The 20,346-nt window shown below is 53.3% G+C and overlaps 1 protein-coding gene across 1 annotated transcript; it reads right to left on the reverse strand.

The window, feature by feature from the left end:
- Window positions 1–430: 430 nt before the first annotated feature.
- CD63 (CD63 molecule) lies at window positions 431–4,313 on the reverse strand. Its single transcript, XM_039471933.2, has 8 exons — window positions 4,220–4,313; window positions 3,553–3,629; window positions 2,114–2,302; window positions 1,841–1,915; window positions 1,651–1,746; window positions 1,099–1,239; window positions 786–869; window positions 431–584 (listed from the first exon to the last, which is right to left on the reverse strand). Exons 2-8 carry the CDS (start codon window positions 3,616–3,618, stop codon window positions 519–521), a joined length of 717 nt encoding a protein of 238 aa, XP_039327867.1. The 5' UTR covers window positions 3,619–3,629; window positions 4,220–4,313; the 3' UTR covers window positions 431–518.
- Window positions 4,314–20,346: the final 16,033 nt, after the last annotated feature.

The following is a 20,346-nucleotide window of genomic DNA, read 5'->3' on the forward strand; positions in this document are numbered from 1 at the left end:
CACACAGGTGTCAAGGCAACTTATCACCACTTTGAAAGGAGCTGGATCCCTGGAGGACTGGCTAGGGCAGGAGGTGCTAGGCCCTTAGCGGTGCATAAAAGGTCACGAAGATGTCCAAGGTAGCTGTGGGCGGGCTCTCCTAGGTGGGACCTTTCTGGGGAGCTCCTCTGACTTGTGCAGCAGATGGCTTCGTGAATGTTCGGAGTGAGCCTGGCGGCACAAGACTAGAGAGCAGGAAGCACCACAGTCTCTGGATCGCCACCTCTCCCATTGCCTGCCCAACTAACACCTTCAGCAAAGTCCTTTCCCAAACGCCCCCACAATACACCTTCCCGAAGTACACGAACAGTAAGGTCCCAGAGGACAGGGAACATGGATAAGGAAAGGAAGGAATCAAGCGTCTCTCTAAGACAAACTCAGACCATCTCTCTTTTCGGTCTGAAAAAATAATCCGTTTAATTGAAAAACCCAGAGGATGCTACACTCCCCAAGATGAAGAGGGTGAAGAGTCCAGACCCCTACATCACCTCGTAGCCACTCCTGATACTCTTCACGAGGCAGCAGGCAAAGACAATTCCCAAGACCTAGAAAGAAAGATGGGGACGGGGGTGGAGAGGAGTCAGAAGAGCCAGCTACCCCACACCCATGCAAGAGACCCCAAACACACCCCCAGGCCAGTACCTCCTGCTCTGCCCCACTGCTCTGCTCCAGCACCCTCCCCACCCTGGCACTGAGTCCCAGCACCCTGGACTGAGTCTCAGCCCCTGCTCAGGGTTATCTCTCACCTCGACAAAAGCAATTCCGAGGGCTGCTGCAGCCACCACCAGCACGTTTTTCCTCAGCCAGCCCCCAATCTTCTCCACACAGCCCTGAAGGGTGGCAGGCCCGCAGGGCAAAAGCACCATCAGAAACTTCCCACCGCATCCCCCTCCCCTGGTCTGTCAGTCTCTTCCCTGCCCCTGGACCTTTCACCCCACCCTTATCATTTCCAGATCCCCTCCCCCTCCCTGACCCTGTCCACCTCCATCCTAGGTCTCTCTTGCAGGAAGAGAAACATTTCCCAGGTTTCCCAAGCCCCGTACACAGTCTCCTCCCTACCTCCGTATGGATCTGCTTCTCAGTGAAATTAATCCCACAGCCCACAGTGACATTAACGCAGCAGGAGTCGGGGACTTGGTTCTTCAACATGGAAGGGATTTTCTCCCAGTCTGTGTAATTAGCAGCCCCACAGCACTCAAACTGGGGGAGGGAAGAAATACGGAGAAGATTATGTGAATCTCCATCTTCAATATGGAGATAAGAATTCTTTTTTATTTTTTGAGACAGAGACTTGCTCTGTCGCCCAGGCTGGAGTTCAATGGCGCGATCTCGGCTCACTGCAACCTCTGCCTCCCAGGTTCAAGCGATTCTCCTGCCTCAGCCTCCCAAGTACCTGGGGTTACAGGTGCACGCCACCACACCCAGCTAATTTTTGTATTTTTATTAGAGACAGGTTTTGCCATGTTGGCCAGGCTGGTCTTGAACTCCTGACCTCAGGTGATCCACCCACCTTGGCCTCCCAAAGTGCTTACAAGCGTGAGCTAACCCGCCCGGCCTTGGTGATGAGAATTCTCTATTCCCACCACCCCTGCTCCCAATAACCCCACTCACTTCTGCCTGCATCCTGTCCAGAAACGAAGCAGTGTGGTTGTTTTTTGGGTAATTCTTCATCTGCTGCCGGAAGTTGTTATTAAACTCTGAGATTACCTGAGAGTACGTAAGGAGCATTGTTGCAGTCAGAATTCAAGCACCTGGGTCCCTGCCAGGCTGAGGCAGGCCCTTCCCGTTATTTTCTGCTTACCTTATTTCTAAACACATAGCCAGCAATGGCTGCGGCCACCTCCACCAGCATGATAAGAGACAGGAAGATGGCAAACTGCAAGAGCAAAGGACAGGAATCAGGTTTGGAGTCTATGCATTACAGGGGCCCATTGTGGCCCACCCGGTCCCTGGACACTCACAAACGTCTTCCTGACCCACCTACCCACCTCACCTCACCTGCCTTCCTGAGCCCCAACCAACCTGCCCTGGCAGTCCCAGACCACCTGTGCTGGTCCCACTCCCCGCCACTCACCGTGATCATAAGACAGTAGTTCTCCTTGCAGGCCCCGCAGCAGCCCACAAAGGCCACCAAGAAGAGGAAGACACCCACTGCAATGATGACCACAGGCAACAGGGAGCCAGGGGTAGCCCCCTGGATTATGGTCTGACTCAGGACAAGCTGCACCCCGACACCCACAGCAATGAGTCCCACTGCACAGGCCTAAGAAAAAGGCAGGCGAGGATTAGGCCAGACCCACAACACCGTGGCCCTCCATGGTGGAGGACGGGGGTACACCCAGGACACAGACTTGGCCCTAACCAGAGGAGAGATTCTCACACCTCCAGTGAACTTTTCTGGCTGTGGGGACGGGGGATGACCCATCCTTGCCTAGCCCCAGCACCTCTGACCCCCTCCAGGCTCTTTAATCAGGGACTTGACCAAATTCAAAGGCTTCCCAGAAAGCCTTGACACCCACCCAAGACGCATGTTTCTGACCTAGAATAAGACTTTTTTTTTTTTTTGAGACAGAGTTTCACTCTTGTTATCCAGGCTGGAGTGCAATGGCGCGATCTCGGCTCACCGCAACCTCCATCTCCTGAGTTCAAGCAATTCTCCCGCCTCAGCCTGCCGAGTAGCTGGGACTACAGGCGTGCACCACCATGCCCAGCTAATTTTTGTATTTTTAGTAGAGACGGGGTTTCACCATGTTGACCAGGATGGTCTCGATCTCTCGACCTCGTGATCCACCCGCCTCGGCCTCCCAAAGTGCTGGGATTACCGGCTTGAGCCACCGCGCCCGGCAGGAATAAGACTTTCTACGGGCCTCACGGGTTCCCAGCTCAGTTTTCTCCCAGAACTGCCCCCTCGCTAGCCTCCAGTACACACCCCACCCACGTCAGCTGTAACTAAGGTTCCTCTGGCTAGTTAGGCCAAGAGAAGGGAAGAGGAAAAGGGGGAAAGAGTGATGTGCCCCTCCCTGGACAAACAGTAGCCTCTCAAGACAGGAGCCCAGGGCAGGAGCAAACTGAGGTGGGCAGAGCCCTTCCTCACCCCCAAGCGCTGGGAGGAGGGAAAGGGGGAGGACTGGAGAGGAACGGGGGTGTGGGTGAGGAAGAGAGGGGAGAAGGGAGAGAAGGGAGAGAAGGGAAGCCCCGTGGCGATAGCATCAGGCGGTTGGCTGGTTGCCCCACACACTGCCCCATATCACAAGTGGTTGGGTCACCAGACAGGAAGGGCCAGGAGGGGTGGGGGTAAGGGTTGCTGCACCCCCGGATGGCCATTTTCTGTGGAAACCAGCCTCAGGTGTCCAGGAAAGCTGGAGGAGGGAGTGGCCGCGCTGCCTTCCCCTGGCTTTCCTTCCACACCCGGTCTCCAGCTGCCTTCGTTCGTACTCCCTCAGCCCTCACCACTGTGCAGCCAGGCCTCCCCGCACCCTGCCAGCGCGCCCCGCAGGACCCCTAGCCACTCACGCAAAAGGCCAGCAGGAGGACGTAGAGCAAGAACTTCACACATTTCATTCCTCCTTCCACCGCCATGGCTGCCGGGCCTGGGGCAGAGGGGAGGCGGGGGGATTAACACCGGCCGAGGGGGGACCTCGGCTTCCGCGCTCCCCGCCGGCCCTCGAGGGCTTCCCTGCACGGCCCCGATTCCCGGCCCCTCCCACCCGGAAACCCGCGGTCGGATCCACGTCTCCCAGCCCCCTCTCCACCGCAGGAGAGGGGTGGGGGCGACGGCCGCGAAGCCCAGACCCCGCCCCGCCGCCCGTGGGGCCCAGGACAGATCCGAGGACGCCGGCAGGGGCTTGAGTCAGACGCCGACCCTCCGCCCGCCAGCCTCCGGGCGTCAGACACCCCCTCCCCGCTCAACCAGTCCGGACAAACGGTCTTCAGCCCAACCCCGACCCCCACCCTAGCCCCTTTCCCCTGGGATCGGACCTCTCCGCCCACCAAAATAAAGTGCGGCCGGCACCCCCGCCACACCCTGCCCGGGCCCTGGGAACTTCGAAGCAAAGTTGCTCGAGGGAGGCTGGAGAGCGCCGGGCAGGTCTCCTCGGGCCTGGGGCCGGCCCTGGAGGAGCGGAGCGCCGGTGGTCTCCGCCAGCCCGCGCCCAAGTCCGCCGGGGCCCCCCGGCCTCACCTGGGCTCCCCAAGGCTGCGCGCTCCTCTCCCGCCGCGGCGCCGGGGCTCTCTAGCTGCGCCCCCCGGCTCCCGCCCCGCCTGCCGCGCGGCCCCGCCCCGGGCTCCAGCCACGGTCCCCTCCCCCGCCGGGTGGCCGCCGACCTCCCTCATGTGACGCGGGAACAGCTGAGGTCTGAGTCACTGGGGCCGGCGCGGGGTGGGCTGAGCCCCCCGCCCAGCCAGGGCCACGTGGCCCCTACCCGGAAGACAGCGCCCACCCCCGCAAAGGGAAAGCCGCAAGGGCAGGACCTCGAGGCGCCTGGGGTCCCCCTCCGGCGCCCCCACCTCGGCGCCGACACCGAGTAGGAGAGCGGGGCGGAGCGCCGCCTGGGTCACTCTGGTTCAGAGAAGCGGAGGAGGTGGGTGGGAGTCACCCGGCGGTCTGAGAGAGGCTTCCCCATCCTGCTCCCACAGCCCAGCTCTCTCCTCTGGCTCCAACTCAGCGCGAGCCCCTCCCCGTCCGACTCTGCGAACCGCTCTGGTCTGCCTGGGGTCGGGTGGGGCCAGAACAAGCACTTCCAGAAAGTCCCTGGCCTCACATCGTGGGTGTCTCCCAACATGCTAGAGCATTCTAGAGTGGGGGTTTCTGGCCCCCCTCCGTTAGCACAGCTTCTCCATTTTCCAGGGCTCCTGGTCTGAGCAAAAGGGGAGGAAACTCTTCCTCGAAGCCACGGTCCCCAGTCAATCAAGACACGTCCGCGTCGGGTCCCGCCCTCTGGGGGAGGATTGACAAGGTCCGTGCTCCCAACCTCCCGGACAGCTCCCGCATCCGCCTGCTATGGCGTGGGCTTGCGGGAAGACACGAAGGCGGGAGAGGCTTATGTCCTCTGGATTTCCCCGTCGTATCGCAGAAGACAAAGCCAGGTGAGGGCTGGAAGCGGGCTAGGGGGGCCAAGCAGCCTCCCTCCCTTGTGTGCCAGGGGTGGTCCCCAGAAGGAGCTGATCTGAACAGACCAGAGGGTAGGACCAGCGGTCACACCCCCACACTCCAGCCTCGGCCCCAGTCCTTGGGATCTTAGAGTCCTGCCTCAAGAACCACTTCCTGAGTCTTGATGTATGTATGTATCTAAAGTCTTGGTTTATGTGTATACACAAAGAAAGAAAAGAAACCACTAGAGCAAAAGGAAGGAGGGCTGGGCTGGGCTGAGAAGCAGCTTCCAGGATCACGGCCTTCCCGCGGGACACACCAAGTCCGTTCCCGACCTTGCTGTCCCTGGCCATGGCGGGCAGGCTGTGGAGGAGGAGCGAAGAGCTGAAGAAAGGAGTATTCAGGTTCCTCATTGTGCTGCCACTAGATGCCAGGCATGTGCCAGGCACGGGGGCTGCAAGGAGAGGAAGACAGTGGCCCTGCCCTCTGCCAGCAGGCAGAACCAAGTTCTGGCCATACTGAAGAAAGGCAGAAGCCTGCGGCGGCAGCTGGTTAAGCTCAAAGGGAGGGACGATAGAATGGATCTCACGGAGCAGGGGGGTGTGTTCAAGGTGACCTTGGAGAATAAAGGCGAGAGCTCCAGGGACAGGGAAGCCGTTAACTATGAGGGGGAAAAGGAGGATTTTTTTAAAGATTATGACAACTTGGGGTTGGCTGGCTTGAGGTGCTTGGGAAGGAAGTGGTGAGATGTGTTGAAGGTGGTCTGAAAATCAAGATTGAGAGATTTTAGATACATAACAACCAACTGCAATACTTGGTTCCTTCACTGAGTGGTTGTCTGAACAAACCAGCTGTGAAAGACATTTTGGGACCTATGAATATGGACTGAGAATTAGACATGAGAAAATTATTTTGTGAACTGTTATCACGGTTCACAAAACGGGCATATCATGATATGATTATGTCGACAAGTTACTCTAGTTTTTCTTTTTTTTCTTTATTTTTTTTTTTAAATTATCAGCCAGTGCATTTGTTTACAGGAAAGGGATCCTGATCCAGACCCCAAGAGAGGGTTCCTGGATCTCATGCAAGAAAGAATTCAGGGCAAGTCACAGTGCAAAGTAAAAGCAAATTTATTAAGAAAGTAGGCGGGGCCCGGTGGCTCACACCTGTTAATCCTAGCACTTTGGGAGGCAGAGGTGGGTGGATCGCCTGAGGTCAGGAGTTCAAGACCAGCCTGGCCATCATGGTGAAACTCCATCTTAATTTGAAAAAAAAAAAAAAGAAAGAAAGAAAGAAAGTAAAGTGGTGATACAAAACTAGCCGAGTGTGGTGGCAGGCACCTGTAATCCCAGCTACTGCTGAGGCTGAGGCAGGAGAATTGTTTGAACTTGGGAGATGGAGGTTGCAGAGAGCCAAGATCGCACCACTGCACTCCAGCCTGGGAGACAGAGCAAGACTCTGTCTCAAGAAAAAAAGAAAAGAAAAGAAAGTAAAGTGGTGAAGGGCCGGAACAACGGCTCTCACCTGTAATCCCAGCACTTTGGGAGGCCAAGGCAGGTGGATCTCCTGACCAACATAGAGAAACTCCATCTCTACTGAAAATACAAAAATTAGCCAGGCCTGGTGGTGCCTGCCTGTAATCCCAGCTACTCAGGAGGCTGAGGCAGGAGAATCGCTTGAACCCAGGAGGCAGAGGTTGCCATGAGCCAAGATCATACCATTGCACTCCAGCCTGGGCAACAAGAGCAAAACTCCTTCTCAAAAAAAATAAAAATAAAAAAAAATAAGTGAAGTGGTAAAAGAACAGCTGCTCCATAGACAAAGTAGGATGTTCCTGGAAGCAAGAGGAGGGGCCAGGCATGGTGGCTCACCACACCAAGGTGGGTGGATCACCTGAGGTCAGGAGTTCAAGACCAGCTTGGTGGTCAACATGGTGAAACCCCGTCTCTATTAAATATACAAAAAGTAGCCACGTATAGTGGTGCATGCCTGTAGTCCCACTTACTCAGGAGGCTGAGCAGGAGAATCACTTGCACCCAGGAGACGGAGGTTGCAGTGAGCAGAGATGTGTCGCCATGCTGCAGCCTGGGCAATGAAAGTGAAACTTCCTCTCAAAAAAAAAAAAGGGAGGGGGAAGCACATCCACCCTAGGTACAATGCTTGTATATATGGAGAGAGATGCTCTGCTACAAGGGTTTGTGATAAAGGATTAATTTTCTTGATTACTGTATTTTGTAAGAATCGATATTATCTGGCTGGGCGTGGTGGCTCACACCTGTAATCCATGCACTTTGGAGGCCAAGGCGGGCGGATCACCTGAGGTCGGGAGTTCAAGACCAGCCTGACCAACATGGTGAAACCCATCTTAAAAAAAATTTTTTTTTAAAGAATCGATATTATCTGTTTATTATTATTAATAATTTGTTCCCTTAACCATAAACATCTGGAAGCTAAAAATGCCTAACTTTCTGAGAATGCATCCCAGCAAGTCCCAGCCCTCACTCAAAAATTGAGACAGAGTCTCAATCTGTTGCCCAGGCTGGAGTGCAATGGCACGATCTCAGCTCACTTCAACCTCCTTCTGAGTTCAAGTGTTTCCCTTGCCTCAGTCTCCCAAGTAGCTGGGACTACAGGCGTGCACCACGACACTGGCCACTTTTGTTTGTTTGTTTGTTTGAGACGGAGTCTTGCTCTGTCGTCCAGGCTGGAGTGCAGTGGCATGATCTTGGCTCACTGCAACCTCCACCTCCTAGGTTCAAGTGTTTCTCCTGCCTCAGCCTCCTGAGTAGCTGGAACTACAGGCACTTAACACCACGACCAGCTAATTTTTTGTATTTTTCGTAGAGACGGGGTTTCACCATATTAGCCAGGATGGTCTCGATCTCTTGACCTTGTGATCTGCCTGCCTCGGCCTCCCAAAGTGCTGGGATTACAGGCGTGAGCCACCGCGCCCGGCTGAGAAAAGAGAACTTTGACAGGAGTGGCTGACACCTGTAATCTCAGCATTCTGAGAGGCCAAGGCAGGCAGACCACTTGAGCTCAGGAGTTTGAGATCAGCCTGGGCAACATGACAAAACCCCATTTCTACCAAAAAAAAAAAAAAAAAAATTAGCTGGGCTTGGTGGTGAGCACCTGTAGTCCCAGCTACGCTAGAGGCTGAAGTGGGAGGATCACTTGAGTCCAGGAGGTGGAATTGCAGTGAGCTGTGATCACACCACTGCACTCCAGCCTGGGCAACAAAGCGAGACTCTGTTCTAAATAAATAAATAAATACAGGAAGAGGGAACTCTGCCAAGTAGTGTAGAGAGGGCGATTTGGGTGAAAAGCAAGAGGCCATTGGATGGGGTGCTTTCTCTGGAGCAGTGTCAGGAGCACCTGTTGGGGCCCCAGAGTAAGGGGAGGAAGTAGAAACATGCAGGTGAGCAGAGGGACAGCTGAGGCGAAGGTCAGGAGAACGGGGCCCTCCTAGAGAAACACCAGGGGAAGGAGCTGAAAGCAAGCTGTGGCAAGTGCAGAGTGGTAACAGCAACTTGGTAAAGCAACAGGGCAAGAAAGAATAGGGCCGGGGAAACCCAGAGAACAAGTCTGTGTGGAGTTTGAAGCGGAAGGGGAAGGGAGGAGGGCAAGTAAATAGCCCACTCTGAGTCAAATTCATAGACACAGAGAGTGAAACGGTGATTGCCAGGGATGGGGACAGGCAGCATGGGGAGTTAGTGTTTAATGGGTACAGAGTTTCAGTTTAGAAAGATGAAAATGTGGCTGGGCACAGTGGCTCACGCTTGTAATCCCAACACTTTGGGAGGCTGAAGCTGGTGGATCACCTGAGGTCAGGAGTTCGAGACCAGCCTGACAAACATGGAGAAACCCCATCTCTACTAAAAATACAAAATTCTAGCCTGGCCAATATGGTGAAACCCTGTCTCTACTAAAAATACAAAAATTATCCAGGTGTGTGCGCCGGGCGCGGTGGCTCAAGCCTGTAATCCCAGCACTTTGGGAGGCCGAGGCGGGTGGATCACGAGGTCAAGAGATCGAGACCATCCTGGTCAACATGGTGAAACCCCGTCTCTACTAAAGGTGCAAAAAAATTAGCTGGGCATGGTGGCGCGTGCCTGTAATCCCAGCTACTCCGGAGGCTGAGGCAGGAGAATTGCCTGAACCCAGGAGGCGGAGGTTGCGGTGAGCCGAGATCGCGCCATTGCACTCCAGCCTGGGTAACAAGAGCGAAACTCCGTCTCAAAAAAAAAAAAAAAAAAAAAATTATCCAGGTGTGGTGGAATGCACCTATAGTCCCAGCTACTTGGAAGGCTGAGGCAAGAGAATTGCTTGAACCCAGGAGGCAGAGAGTGCAGTGAGCCAAGATCACGCCACTGCACTCCTGTCTGGGCAACAGAGCAAGACTCTGTCTCAAAAAAATAATAATAACTAATATACAATACAATATTAGCCAGGTGTGGTGGTACATGCCTGTAATCCCAGCTACTCAGGAGGCTGAGGCAGGAGAATCTCTTGAACCCAGGAGGCAGAGGTTGTGATGAGCCAAGATCGCACCATTTGCACTCCAGCCTGGGTGACAAGAGCAAAAAAAAAAAGATGAAAATGTTGTCCAGGCAAGATGGTTCACGCCTGTAACTCCAGCACTTTGTGAGGCTGAGGCTGGCAGATCACCTGAGGTCAGGAGTTCGAAACCAGCCTGGCCAACATGGTGAAACCCCAACTCTACTAAAAATATAAAAAAGCCAGGTGTGGTAGCACGAGCCTGTAGTCCCAGCTACTCTGGAAGCTGAGGCAGGAGAATTGCTTAAACCCAGGAGGCAGAGGTTACAGTGAGCCAAGATCGTACCACTGCATTCCAGCCTGGGCAACAGAGTGAGACTCTGTCTCAAAAAAAATGAAAGAAAGATGAAAATGTTGAGGTGGACAGTGCTAATGGTTGCACAACAATGTGTATCTATGTATTCGGTGTCCCTGAATTTCATGTTATACATATTTTACTACACACACACACACACACACACACACACACACACACACAGAATGGTTCATTTCTACAGCCTGGAAAGTTGACACAGAGCCCTATGTGTTTGCTGGGCTGCAGGATAGAGGGGCCTCTTAGTGGAAAAGCGGCTGACCTCAGACCTAGGCCTTACAGCCACATCCTTCAACTCCTCCAGCACCTGCTCCAAGTGCCTGACATCCAGATATGCCACCAAGCCATCCCGGCTGGCCCAGGCTGCTGCCCCTTCGTTGCCTGGCACCAGCTGGTGGTAGGTGAGCTGGGGCAGGACCCTTGCCTCTGCACACCAAGCAAACCCAAGTTGCCCTCCTGCTAGCTTCACCACACCTCCACCCAGGGCCAGCAGCAGAGCATGGGGGCCGCAGATGTCTCAAGCAAAGGTTCAGCTTTCTGAGAACACGTAGTCATCAGCCAGACCCAGTGCCATGCACAGCAGCTTGTAGCCAGCACCCAAGGCCTCCTGAAGCCCAGACCACACAGGGAGCCCAGCAACTGCTGCACAGACACCTTCTCCCCGCCAAGCAGCAGGGCCCCGGCCCTCCTGCCCATGCTCCACTGAGTGAGAGCACTCAGAGCTGAGATGCAGGTGCCATGATAAGAGAGGCCCCAGTGAACCTAGTGGAGTTGGGAGCACAGGAAATAGTGAGGGGATATGAGGAAGGTGAGGAGGAAAGAAGGGATCCAGAATCAAGGGAAAAGAAGAGTTGGGAGAGGGGCGAGGAAAAACGGGAAAGTGGGAGACACAGAGCAGGGTGGGAGGCGAGGGGGAGAACGGGGGAAGGGAAGGCAAAAATACGTGAGGAATCGATGCTTCTTGGGCTTCAATTTTGAAAACACTTTTTTTTTTGATTTTTGAAAACTAGATGTAAGAGTAGAGTGGGGAGAAGGAAGAGGAGGAGACGGATGGGAGGGAAGAAGGAGACAAGGATGGATCATCAAAGCCATCTCCCCAAGCCGGGCGCGGTGGCTCAAGCCTGTAATCCCAGCACTTTGGGAGGCCGAGGCGGGTGGATCACGAGGTCGAGAGATCGAGACCATCCTGGTCAACATGGTGAAACCCCGTCTCTACTAAAAGTGCAAAAAATTAGCTGGGCATGGTGGTGCGTGCCTGTAATCCCAGCTACTCAGGAGGCTGAGGCAGGAGAATTGCCTGAACCCAGGAGGCGGAGGTTGCGGTGAGCCGAGATCGCGCCATTGCACTCCAGCCTGGGTAACAAGGGCGAAACTCCGTCTCAAAAAAAAAAAAAAAAAAAAAAAAAAAAAGCCATCTCCCCACTGGGAAGGGTAGGGAGAGTGGCGGATAGAATTCAAGGTCCAGAGGTTGGGTCTGAATTGGGGCCTGAAATTTAAGGCCAGAGGCCTCAGCTTTGGATAAGGAGAGAGGCACGGTGTTTGATGGCATCCCCCAGCCTGCGGGGTGAAGGAGGGGCTGCAGCTGCGCACCTGCAGGTCCTGCTGATGGACGAGCTCATAGACCACCCCACCCAGGCTCCCCAGAGTCGGTTATAGGCCCCAGCACCAGCAGTGAGTGCAGGCCCCAGGGAAGATACTGTGCCCGGCACCACGGCGATGTCACCACCATGTACTTACCAGTTGATGGAGACCTGGGAATAGGAAGGAGTCTCCAGTCACTGGGTGGCCATCTCTGCTCCGACTTTCTAGGGCAGCCACACCCTTCATAATTGGCAAGACTACGCCACCGTAGTACCCAGAACAACATAGTGCCAAAGTCCCCTTCTATCTCACTTCAAGGAAAGTGGGCCTCAGAGAGGGAAAGCCACTCACTCAGGACCAACAGGTCAACCTGCAGGTAAGAATCAGGGTCTTTTTTTTTTTTTTTTTGAGACGAAGTCTTGCTCTGTCGCCCAGGCTGGAGTGCAGTGGGGCGATCTCGGCTCACCGCAACCTCCACCTCCCAGGTTCAAATGATTCTCCTGCCTTAGCCTCCCAAGTAGCTGGAATTACAAGTGCCCGCCACCACGCCGGGCTAATTTTTTTGTATTTTTAGTGGAGATGGAGTTTCGCCACATTGCCCAGGCTGGTCTTGAACTTCTGACGTCAAGTGATCCACCCTCCTCAGCCTCCCAAAGTGCTGGGACTACGGGCATGAGCCACCACGCCTGGCCAGGGTCTTGATATACCACTCCAGTGCTGCATCTGTCACACCTGCCACCAGCAAGAAGCTCTCCGAGGCCAGAAGCCCTGCTGTGAGACCTGGTTCTGCTGCTCATGAATGGAGTGACCTCAGCTTTCTCCTCGTTGAGGAGGAAGAAAATAACTCCCTTCCCCACCTCACAGGGAAGTTGTGAAGATTACAGAATAAATTAAGGGAATTGGTTTTATTGTTTTAAGAATGGTATAGCTGGGCATAGTGGCAACTGCCTGTAATCCCAGCTACTCACAAGGCTGAGGCAGGAGAACTGCTTGAACCTGGAAAGCAGAGGTTGCAGTGAGCCGATATGGTGCCACTGGGCAACAAGAGTGAAACTTTGTCTCAAAAACAAAGAATGATGAGGCTTGACCAGGCGCGGTGGCTCACGCCTGTAATCCCTACACTTTGGGAGGCCAAGGCGAGTGGATCACCTGAGGTCAGGAGTTTGAGACCTGCCTGGCCAACATGATGAAACCCAGTCTCTACTAAAGATACAATAAAATTAGCTGTGTGTGGAGGCACGCACAGCTATGCAGGAGGCTGACCAGGAGAATCACTTCAACCCGGGAGGCAGAGGTTGCAGTGAGCTGAGATTGCGCCACTGCATTCTCACCATTGTTGCCCACCTGGGCAACAAGAGTGAAACCCTGTCTTAAATAAACAAATATAAATAAATAAACAAAAGAATGGTAAAGCTTGGCTGGATGTGGTGGTTCACACCTGTAATCCCAACACTTTGAGAGGCCAAGGTTAGGAGGATCGCTTGAGCCCAGGAGTCTGAGATCAGCCTGGGCAAGATGGTGAAACCCCATCTCTATAAAAACAAAAACAGGGTCGGGCATGGTGACTTATGGCTGTAATCCCAGGACTTTGGGAGGCTGAGGTGAGTGGATCACCTGAGGTCAGGAGTTCAAGACCAGCCAGGCTAACATGACAAAACCCTGTCTCTATTAAAAATACAAAAAAAACGGCCGGGCGCGGTGGCTCAAGCCTGTAATCCCAGCACTTTGGGAGGCCGAGGCGGGTGGATCACAAGGTCAAGAGATCGAGACCATCCCGGTCAACATGGTGAAACCCCGTCTCTACTAAAAATACAAAAAATTAGCTGGGTATGGTGGCGCGTGCCTGTAGTCCCAGCTACTCAGGAGGCTGAGGCAGGAGAATTGCTTGAACCCAGGAGACGGAGGTTGCGGTGAGCCGGAGATCGCGCCATTGCACTCCAGCCTGGGTAACAAGAGCAAAAAACTCCGTCTCAAAAAAAAAAAAAATACAAAGAAAACTAGCTGTGTATGGTGGCATGCACCTGTAGTCCTAGCTACTCAGGAGGTTGAAGCAGGAGGATTGCTTGAAAAGGGGAGACAGGGCCGGGCGCGGTGGCTCAAGCCTGTAATCCCAGCACTTTGGGAGGCCGAGGCGGGTGGATCACGAGGTCGAGAGATCGAGACCATCCCGGTCAACATGGTGAAACCCCGTCTCTACTAAAAATACGAAAAATTAGCTGGGCATGGTGGCGCATGCCTGTAATCCCAGCTACTCAGGAGGCTGCGGCAGGAGAATTGCCTGAACCCAGGAGGCGGACGTTGCGGTGAGCCGAGATCGTGCCATTGCACTCCAGCCTGGGTAACAAGAGCGAAACTCCGTCTCAAAAAAAAGGAAAAAAAAAGAAAAGGGGAGACAGGCTGCAGTGAGCCGAGATCACACGCTGCACTCCAGCCTGGGGAACAGAGAAGACTCCATCTCAAAAAACAAACAAACAAGGCCGGGCGCAGTGACTCACGCCTATCATCCCAGGGTGGATCACGAGGTCAAGAGATGGAGACCATCCTGGTCAACATAGTGAAACCACATCTCTACTAAAAATACAAAAATTAGCTCAGTGTGGTGGCAGGCACCTGTAGTCTCAGCTACTCGGGAGGCTGAGGCAGGAGAATTGCCTGAGCCCAGGAGGCGGAGGTTGCGGTGAGCCGAGATCGCGCCATTGCACTCCAGCCTGGGTAACAAGAGTGAAACTCTGTCTCAAAAAAAAAAATTTTTTTCTTTGAGAAACAGCTGGGTACCCCACCCCTACTGAGGTAGCCAAGGTCGGGGTGGGACAATCCAGCCTCCTTCTGCCCCTCACACTCACTTTGGCCTTGGCCCCCCCAATTCAAGCCCCAAGGTCCAGCTCCTCTCACAACCCCACACTCCAGCCCCCCCCCCCACCGGGATCTGTTCTCGGGGTTCGCCTCCATTTTTTCTCCCATTTCTTTGGCCCCTAGTTCCTGACCTCTGGCCCGTCAGTGTCACTAATCTTCCCAGGCTCCTGTCCCATTCTCCTCGCAGCCAGTGCCACCATTAACAACGGAGTTGATCCAAATGTCCAGCTGGTGAGAGGGCGGGATGAGTAGCTCCAGCCCATCCAGCCTGGGGGCCCCATCCAGGCTCATATCTTGCTTACACGGTCCCTTGGCCAGGATCTCAGCTGCTATGTGGTTCTGGCCCAGAACCAGGCTCAGGTCTCTACCTGAGAGTCTAACAGAGGTCTCTACCTGAGAGTCACAGAGCCTCACACAGAGGCTCTAACAGAGTCACAGACCTCTAACAGAGGTCTCTACCTGAGAGTCACAGAGCCTCACAACTACAGTTTTTCCTTAGGATGGAGCAGAGATGGACATAGGAGAAATGACAAAGAGATGAGCTGGGGCTGGGTGGTTGTCTCAGATTTCTGATCCTTGGGACTAAAAGGCCAAGGGTTCTAGGCAGGGGCTCAGGGAAAATTCATTCATGTATTCATCCATGTATGGGGAGCCTAAACATGGAGACCGTAAGACATGTCCCTGCCTTCAGGGTGCTTACAACCTTAGAGGCACAGACAAAAACTACAGTGTGCTGAGAGGGCTGTGACAAAGAGAACCCCTGGGTTCTGGAGGCTGCCTCGCACAGGCTAGGGGAACGCAGTGGGGCAGCAGAGGAACTGAGATACCTGCCAAGGAAGAGGGTCTTTGGCAGACTCACCCAGGCTGTTCTGACCGGTTGGGTTCTTCCCCATGGATTTGGTCTTGGTGAGGAGTGTCGGCGCCCCTCGGTAGAGCCCAGACCAGTTTCTCCCGCCCTCACCAACTTCAGGTTCCCATCCCCAGGTCCCAGCCAGACCCTCTGGTCATCCTGACACCCTCACCGTTCGCGCGCGCGCGCGCGCACACACACACACACACACACACACACACGCCCCTCATCTGGCAACAACTCTGACCTTCACTGCCCGGTGCTTCCTCCTTCCTTCCCTCTGAGGACAGAATTTCCTCTGAACGCTCCTGCAGTTCGCCTCGGCCTCCCAGCCGCTCCCTCACCGGGCAGCCCAGGTCGTGCTGTGTGGCCTCCTGGATCAGGCCACCTGCCAGCCTTTTGAGGTCCTTGGAGAAGCTGACTGCACTCAGACCCACTCTTTTCCTGAAGCGGCAGCTGGCGTAGTGGTGCCTCCTGCTGGCAGCATTGGTCACTGCCCGAAACAGGGCCTGCAATGAGGACCCACCACGGCCCGGAGAGGGAGAGGTGGGTGAGAACTCAGGGAAGAGGTGGGGAGCCTGGGGAGGCCGAGAACGAAGAGAAGAAGCGGCTTGCACCCAGTGGAGTCGTAGAGCTGGCCTGCCATGGTAAGGGAGACGGGACAGATTGGGGGTGGGCAGGAGGGAGGCCAGAGGCAAAGGAAGACATAACCCCAAATGATTCTTAGAGTTCCCTCAGTTGTATCCTGCCCCACTGCGCCTACCGCAAACACAAACTCTTTGGCCCCCTTCTCCCAAATCCCAACTTCCCTTAGAGGGCCTTGGGGCTAAAGAGGTTAACAGGACTGCCAAGTGATCCCAGCAAGATAATTATGAGGTCTAGAATGTGGTGTGGGAGAGGACAGTAATTACAGAGACATCCTCTCTGGAGCTGCAGGATTTGTGGGCAGAGGACTGGAAGGGGTCGACTCCACTAACACACCACCCCCAGCCCAGAATAGCCTCCCCACTTCCCCAGAGGCACACGCCTGGAGAGCAGGAGAGCCGGGGAGTAAGCCTCTCCCCTGTGCGATGTCTCAACGAGATGTAGCCCCTCCCCTCCTTAAAAAGCCCGCAGTGTCAAAGAATGAGTCCACCGACTCTCAAAATAGAAACTTTAGGAGAAAAAAGGAAGCAGAGCTAGGATTAGGGATCCTCCCGGAGGAAGGGAGACAAACAGCTACTCCCGGCTGAGCCCAGCCCTGATAGACAAGGCAGACTGGGTGTGGAGGTGGCCATCGTGGTGAAGGTGCAGGGTGGCGGGACTCTCTCCTTACAGGGTTCCCTTGCTGGCAGCAGCACTTCTCACCATGGTCCAGGCATCTCTGGCCTCGGACCCCAGTGACAGGCTCCAGGGAGCTGCAGCTCTTCCTGAGGAGGTAGCAGACGCTCCACCCAAGCACCTCTCTCTCCAGCAGGTCCTGAAACCTCATACCCTCCTCGGGAACACTGCCTCCTTCTCTCCTGGCAGCTCATACCCTTCAAGCCTAAATGCTTCCCTTAGGCCCCGACCCACATTTGCTATGAACCAGTCAGGACCTTGAAGAAGGCGGGCCTGAAGGTTGCCTCGGTAACTCTGGGAGAGGGGCACCCTTGGCAGGAAGACAGTTGCCAGGGAGACTAGGACAGTGGGCGGGGCCCCAAGCCTTGGTTAGCAAGTGCTAGGATAAGGAAAGATCTAATGTCCAGATCCCTCCAAACTTCATTTCCGTAAAACCACCAGTGCCCCATTTTCAGAGCGTCTAGGGTAGCTGGAGTTCTGAAGCTCCCTCCTAAAAGAAACCTCCCAGGGGTTAGATCCAGGGGATCCCAACAGGACCGAACTTGAGGGAACTCAAGGAAAAGGGCAGGATCTAGGAGGCACTGGAGAAAGGACAAGGCTTAATGCATTATGATATAGAACTTTTCGGACTAAAAGTCTAAAATGAAAATATGCAATGTAGGCAAAAATACAACCCTTTAACTGTGGTTTTAGTACCACCTCCAAGTAGCTGATATTCCTGATTCTACCATCAGATGGCAGTCTTGTCCACTTATTGGATTAAGTCCAGTCTTGGAAACTGAGGAGGCTTTCAGGAGATGAAGTCCTTTCTGTCTAAAATGTTCCTGACTCCAGTTCCCTGTGTTTGTCAGATACCAGTAACCCCTCATATACACAAATACACCATTTTCTTTCCCCCACCTAATTCTGATAAAATTCACTTAGCAGGGCTCATTCATTCTTTATTCAAAGCTGCTGAGGAATACTTTGGTGAAAAAGTTCTTATTCTCTCTGGTCTCACAGGGTGAGGGTTGTAAGTTGGGATAGTAATAACTAATGCATTTAGAACAGTTTGTTGGACATTTAATGCTCATAACCTTATGACATAGATACAATAGTGTTATCCTCAGCCAGGCACAGTGGCTCATGCCTGTACTCCCAGCACTTTGGGAGGCAAGGCAGGTAGATCACTTGAGGTCAGGAGTTCGAGAACAGCCGGGCCAATATGGTGAAACTCTGTCTCTACTAAAAATACAAAAATTAGCCGGGCGCGGTGGCTCAAGCCTGTAATCCCAGCACTTTGGGAGGCCGAGGTGGGTGAATCACGAGGCCAAGAGATCGAGACCATCCTGGTCAACATGGTGAAACCCCGTCTCTACTAAAAAAAAAAAAATACAAAAAATTAGCTGGGCATGGTGGCGCGTGCCTGTAATCCCAGCTACTCAGGAGGCTGAGGCAGGAGAATTGCCTGAACCCAGGAGGCGGAGGTTGCGGTGAACCGAGATCGCGCCATTGCACTCCAGCCTGGGTAACAAGAGCGAAACTCCGTCTCAAAAAAAAAAAAAAAAAAAAAAAAAACAAAAATCAGCCAGACATGGTGGCACATGCCTGTAATCCCAGCTACTCAGGAGGCTGAGGATAGGAGAATCGCTTGAACCTGGGAGGCAGAGGTTGCAGGGAGTCAAGATCTCCCCACTGCATGCCAGCCTGGGTGACAGAGCAAGACCCTCTCTGCCTCTCTCTCTCTCTCTCTCTCTCTATATATATATATATATGTGTGTGTGTGTGTGTGTGTGTGTGTGTGTGTGTGTGTGTGTGTGTATTTCCCCATCTTACAGGTGAGGGATCTGAGGTATAAAGAGGTTTAATAACCCGTCCAAGTTCACACAACCAGAAAAGGGAGAGAGCTGGGACTTGAGCCCAGCCAGCCTACTACTAGTCTAGAAGCTAAGTGATTCGTCTCTGTACCTCATAGAATGGTGCAGATGTATCTGGGAAAAGCAGCTACTCTAGACCTGAAGTTGGGAAAGGATTCTTGGATGGCATCTATACTGAGGCCTGAAGAAAGAGTAAATCTGGCCAAGAGACTGGTGGGTGGGAGGGAGTGGAAGTAGTAGGGGAGTTGTTCTAGAAAGAAGAAACAACCGGCCGGGCACGGTGGCTCATGCCTGTAATCTCAACGCTTTGGGAGGCCAAGGTGGGCAGATCACCTGAGGTCAGGAGTTCAAGACCAGCCTGGCCAACACGGTGAAACCCTGTCTTTAAAAAAAAAAAAAAAGAAAAAGAAAAAAAGAAAGAAACAATCTGTTCCAAGATTCTGAAATGATCAAGGGGACAAGGGTGGAACATGACATTCAGGTTTCTAGCCTGGATGACTGCCATTCACTAAAATGAAAAGCTGCAGGATGGGACACATTTTAGGGAGAAAGGAGTTCTCTGTTTAACCTGTGATGTCTGAAGTGCCTTGAAACAGCCAGATTGAGACAGCCAGGAGGCATCTGGCCTAGAGTTCTGGCTGATTCTGTTTGTTTACCTAGTGTCCTTTCTTTCTTTCTTTCTTTTTTGTTTGTTTGTTTGTTTTTGTTGTTGGTGTTTTTTAGATGGAGTCTTGCTCTGCAGTCCAGGCTAGAGTGCAGTGGCACCATCTTGGCTCACTGCAACCGCTGCCCCCCAGGTTCAAGTAATTTTTCTGCCTCAGCCTCCTGAGAAGCTGGGACTACACCAGTTGGGATAGCCGAGCCACCATACTAGGCTCAATTTTGTATTTTCAGTAGAGACGGGATTTCTTTTTTTTTTTTTTTTTTTTTTTTTTTTTTTTTTTTTTTTTTTTTTGAGACGGAGTTTCGCTCTTGTTACCCAGGCTGGAGTGCAATGGCGTGATCTCGGCTCACCGCAACCTCCGCCTCCTGGGTTCAGGCAATTCTCCTGCCTCAGCCTCCTGAGCAGCTGGGATTACAGGCACACGCCACCATGCCCAGCTGATTTTTTGTATTTTTAGTAGAGACGGGGTTTCACCATGTCGACCAGGATGGTCTCGAACTCTCGACCTCGTGATCCACCCGCCTCGGCCTCCCAAAGTGCTGGGATTACAGGCTTGAGCCACCGTGCCCGGCCTAGAGACGGGATTTCACCACGATGGCCAGGCTGATCTCAGACTCCTGACCTCAGGTGATCCACCCACCTCGGCCTCCCAAAGTGTCGGGATTACAGGTGTGAGCCACCACACCCTGCCTACCCAGTATCTTTTCTAGTTTATATGTTCTCTAAGGAAAGGATCTGAGTCTTACTTACCTTTGCATGTCATTTCTCTTTGCACCTGCCACTAGATACATGTTAGGTGAGGAAGTGAAGGTTGTACTCTCTTCTGTAAGGGAGCAGAAGGAGGTGACACCAACTTTGCTCTCACAGCTCTTTCAATTTTGCTGAAGAAATGACATCAGAGAAACATGTTAGAAAATAGGATATGCCAGAATATGTGCTAAAAGCAATCACTGCCCTGGAAAATGACAAAGGAAAGGAAGAATCATGAAGAAGTCTGCAAAGGCCACTATTGATTGCTTATATGTAATCCCCACAACCAGTTAAGGATAGAAAGTGTGACCCCCACATTACAGATGAAGAAACTTGATGAAGTGCTGAGATGCCCATGTCTTGGTCCAGAGCAAGGGAAGGACTAGTTTTCGTTTCAGTGTTTTGGTCTTAGTTTCTGTTACCCATGGAAATGGATCGTCTCTTCAGAGCTCCCCCGCTTGTCCTCTTAAC

The sequence above is a fragment of the Saimiri boliviensis genome, chromosome 7, assembly GCF_048565385.1.
Source record: "Saimiri boliviensis isolate mSaiBol1 chromosome 7, mSaiBol1.pri, whole genome shotgun sequence".
Classification (NCBI taxonomy): Eukaryota; Metazoa; Chordata; class Mammalia; order Primates; family Cebidae; genus Saimiri; species Saimiri boliviensis.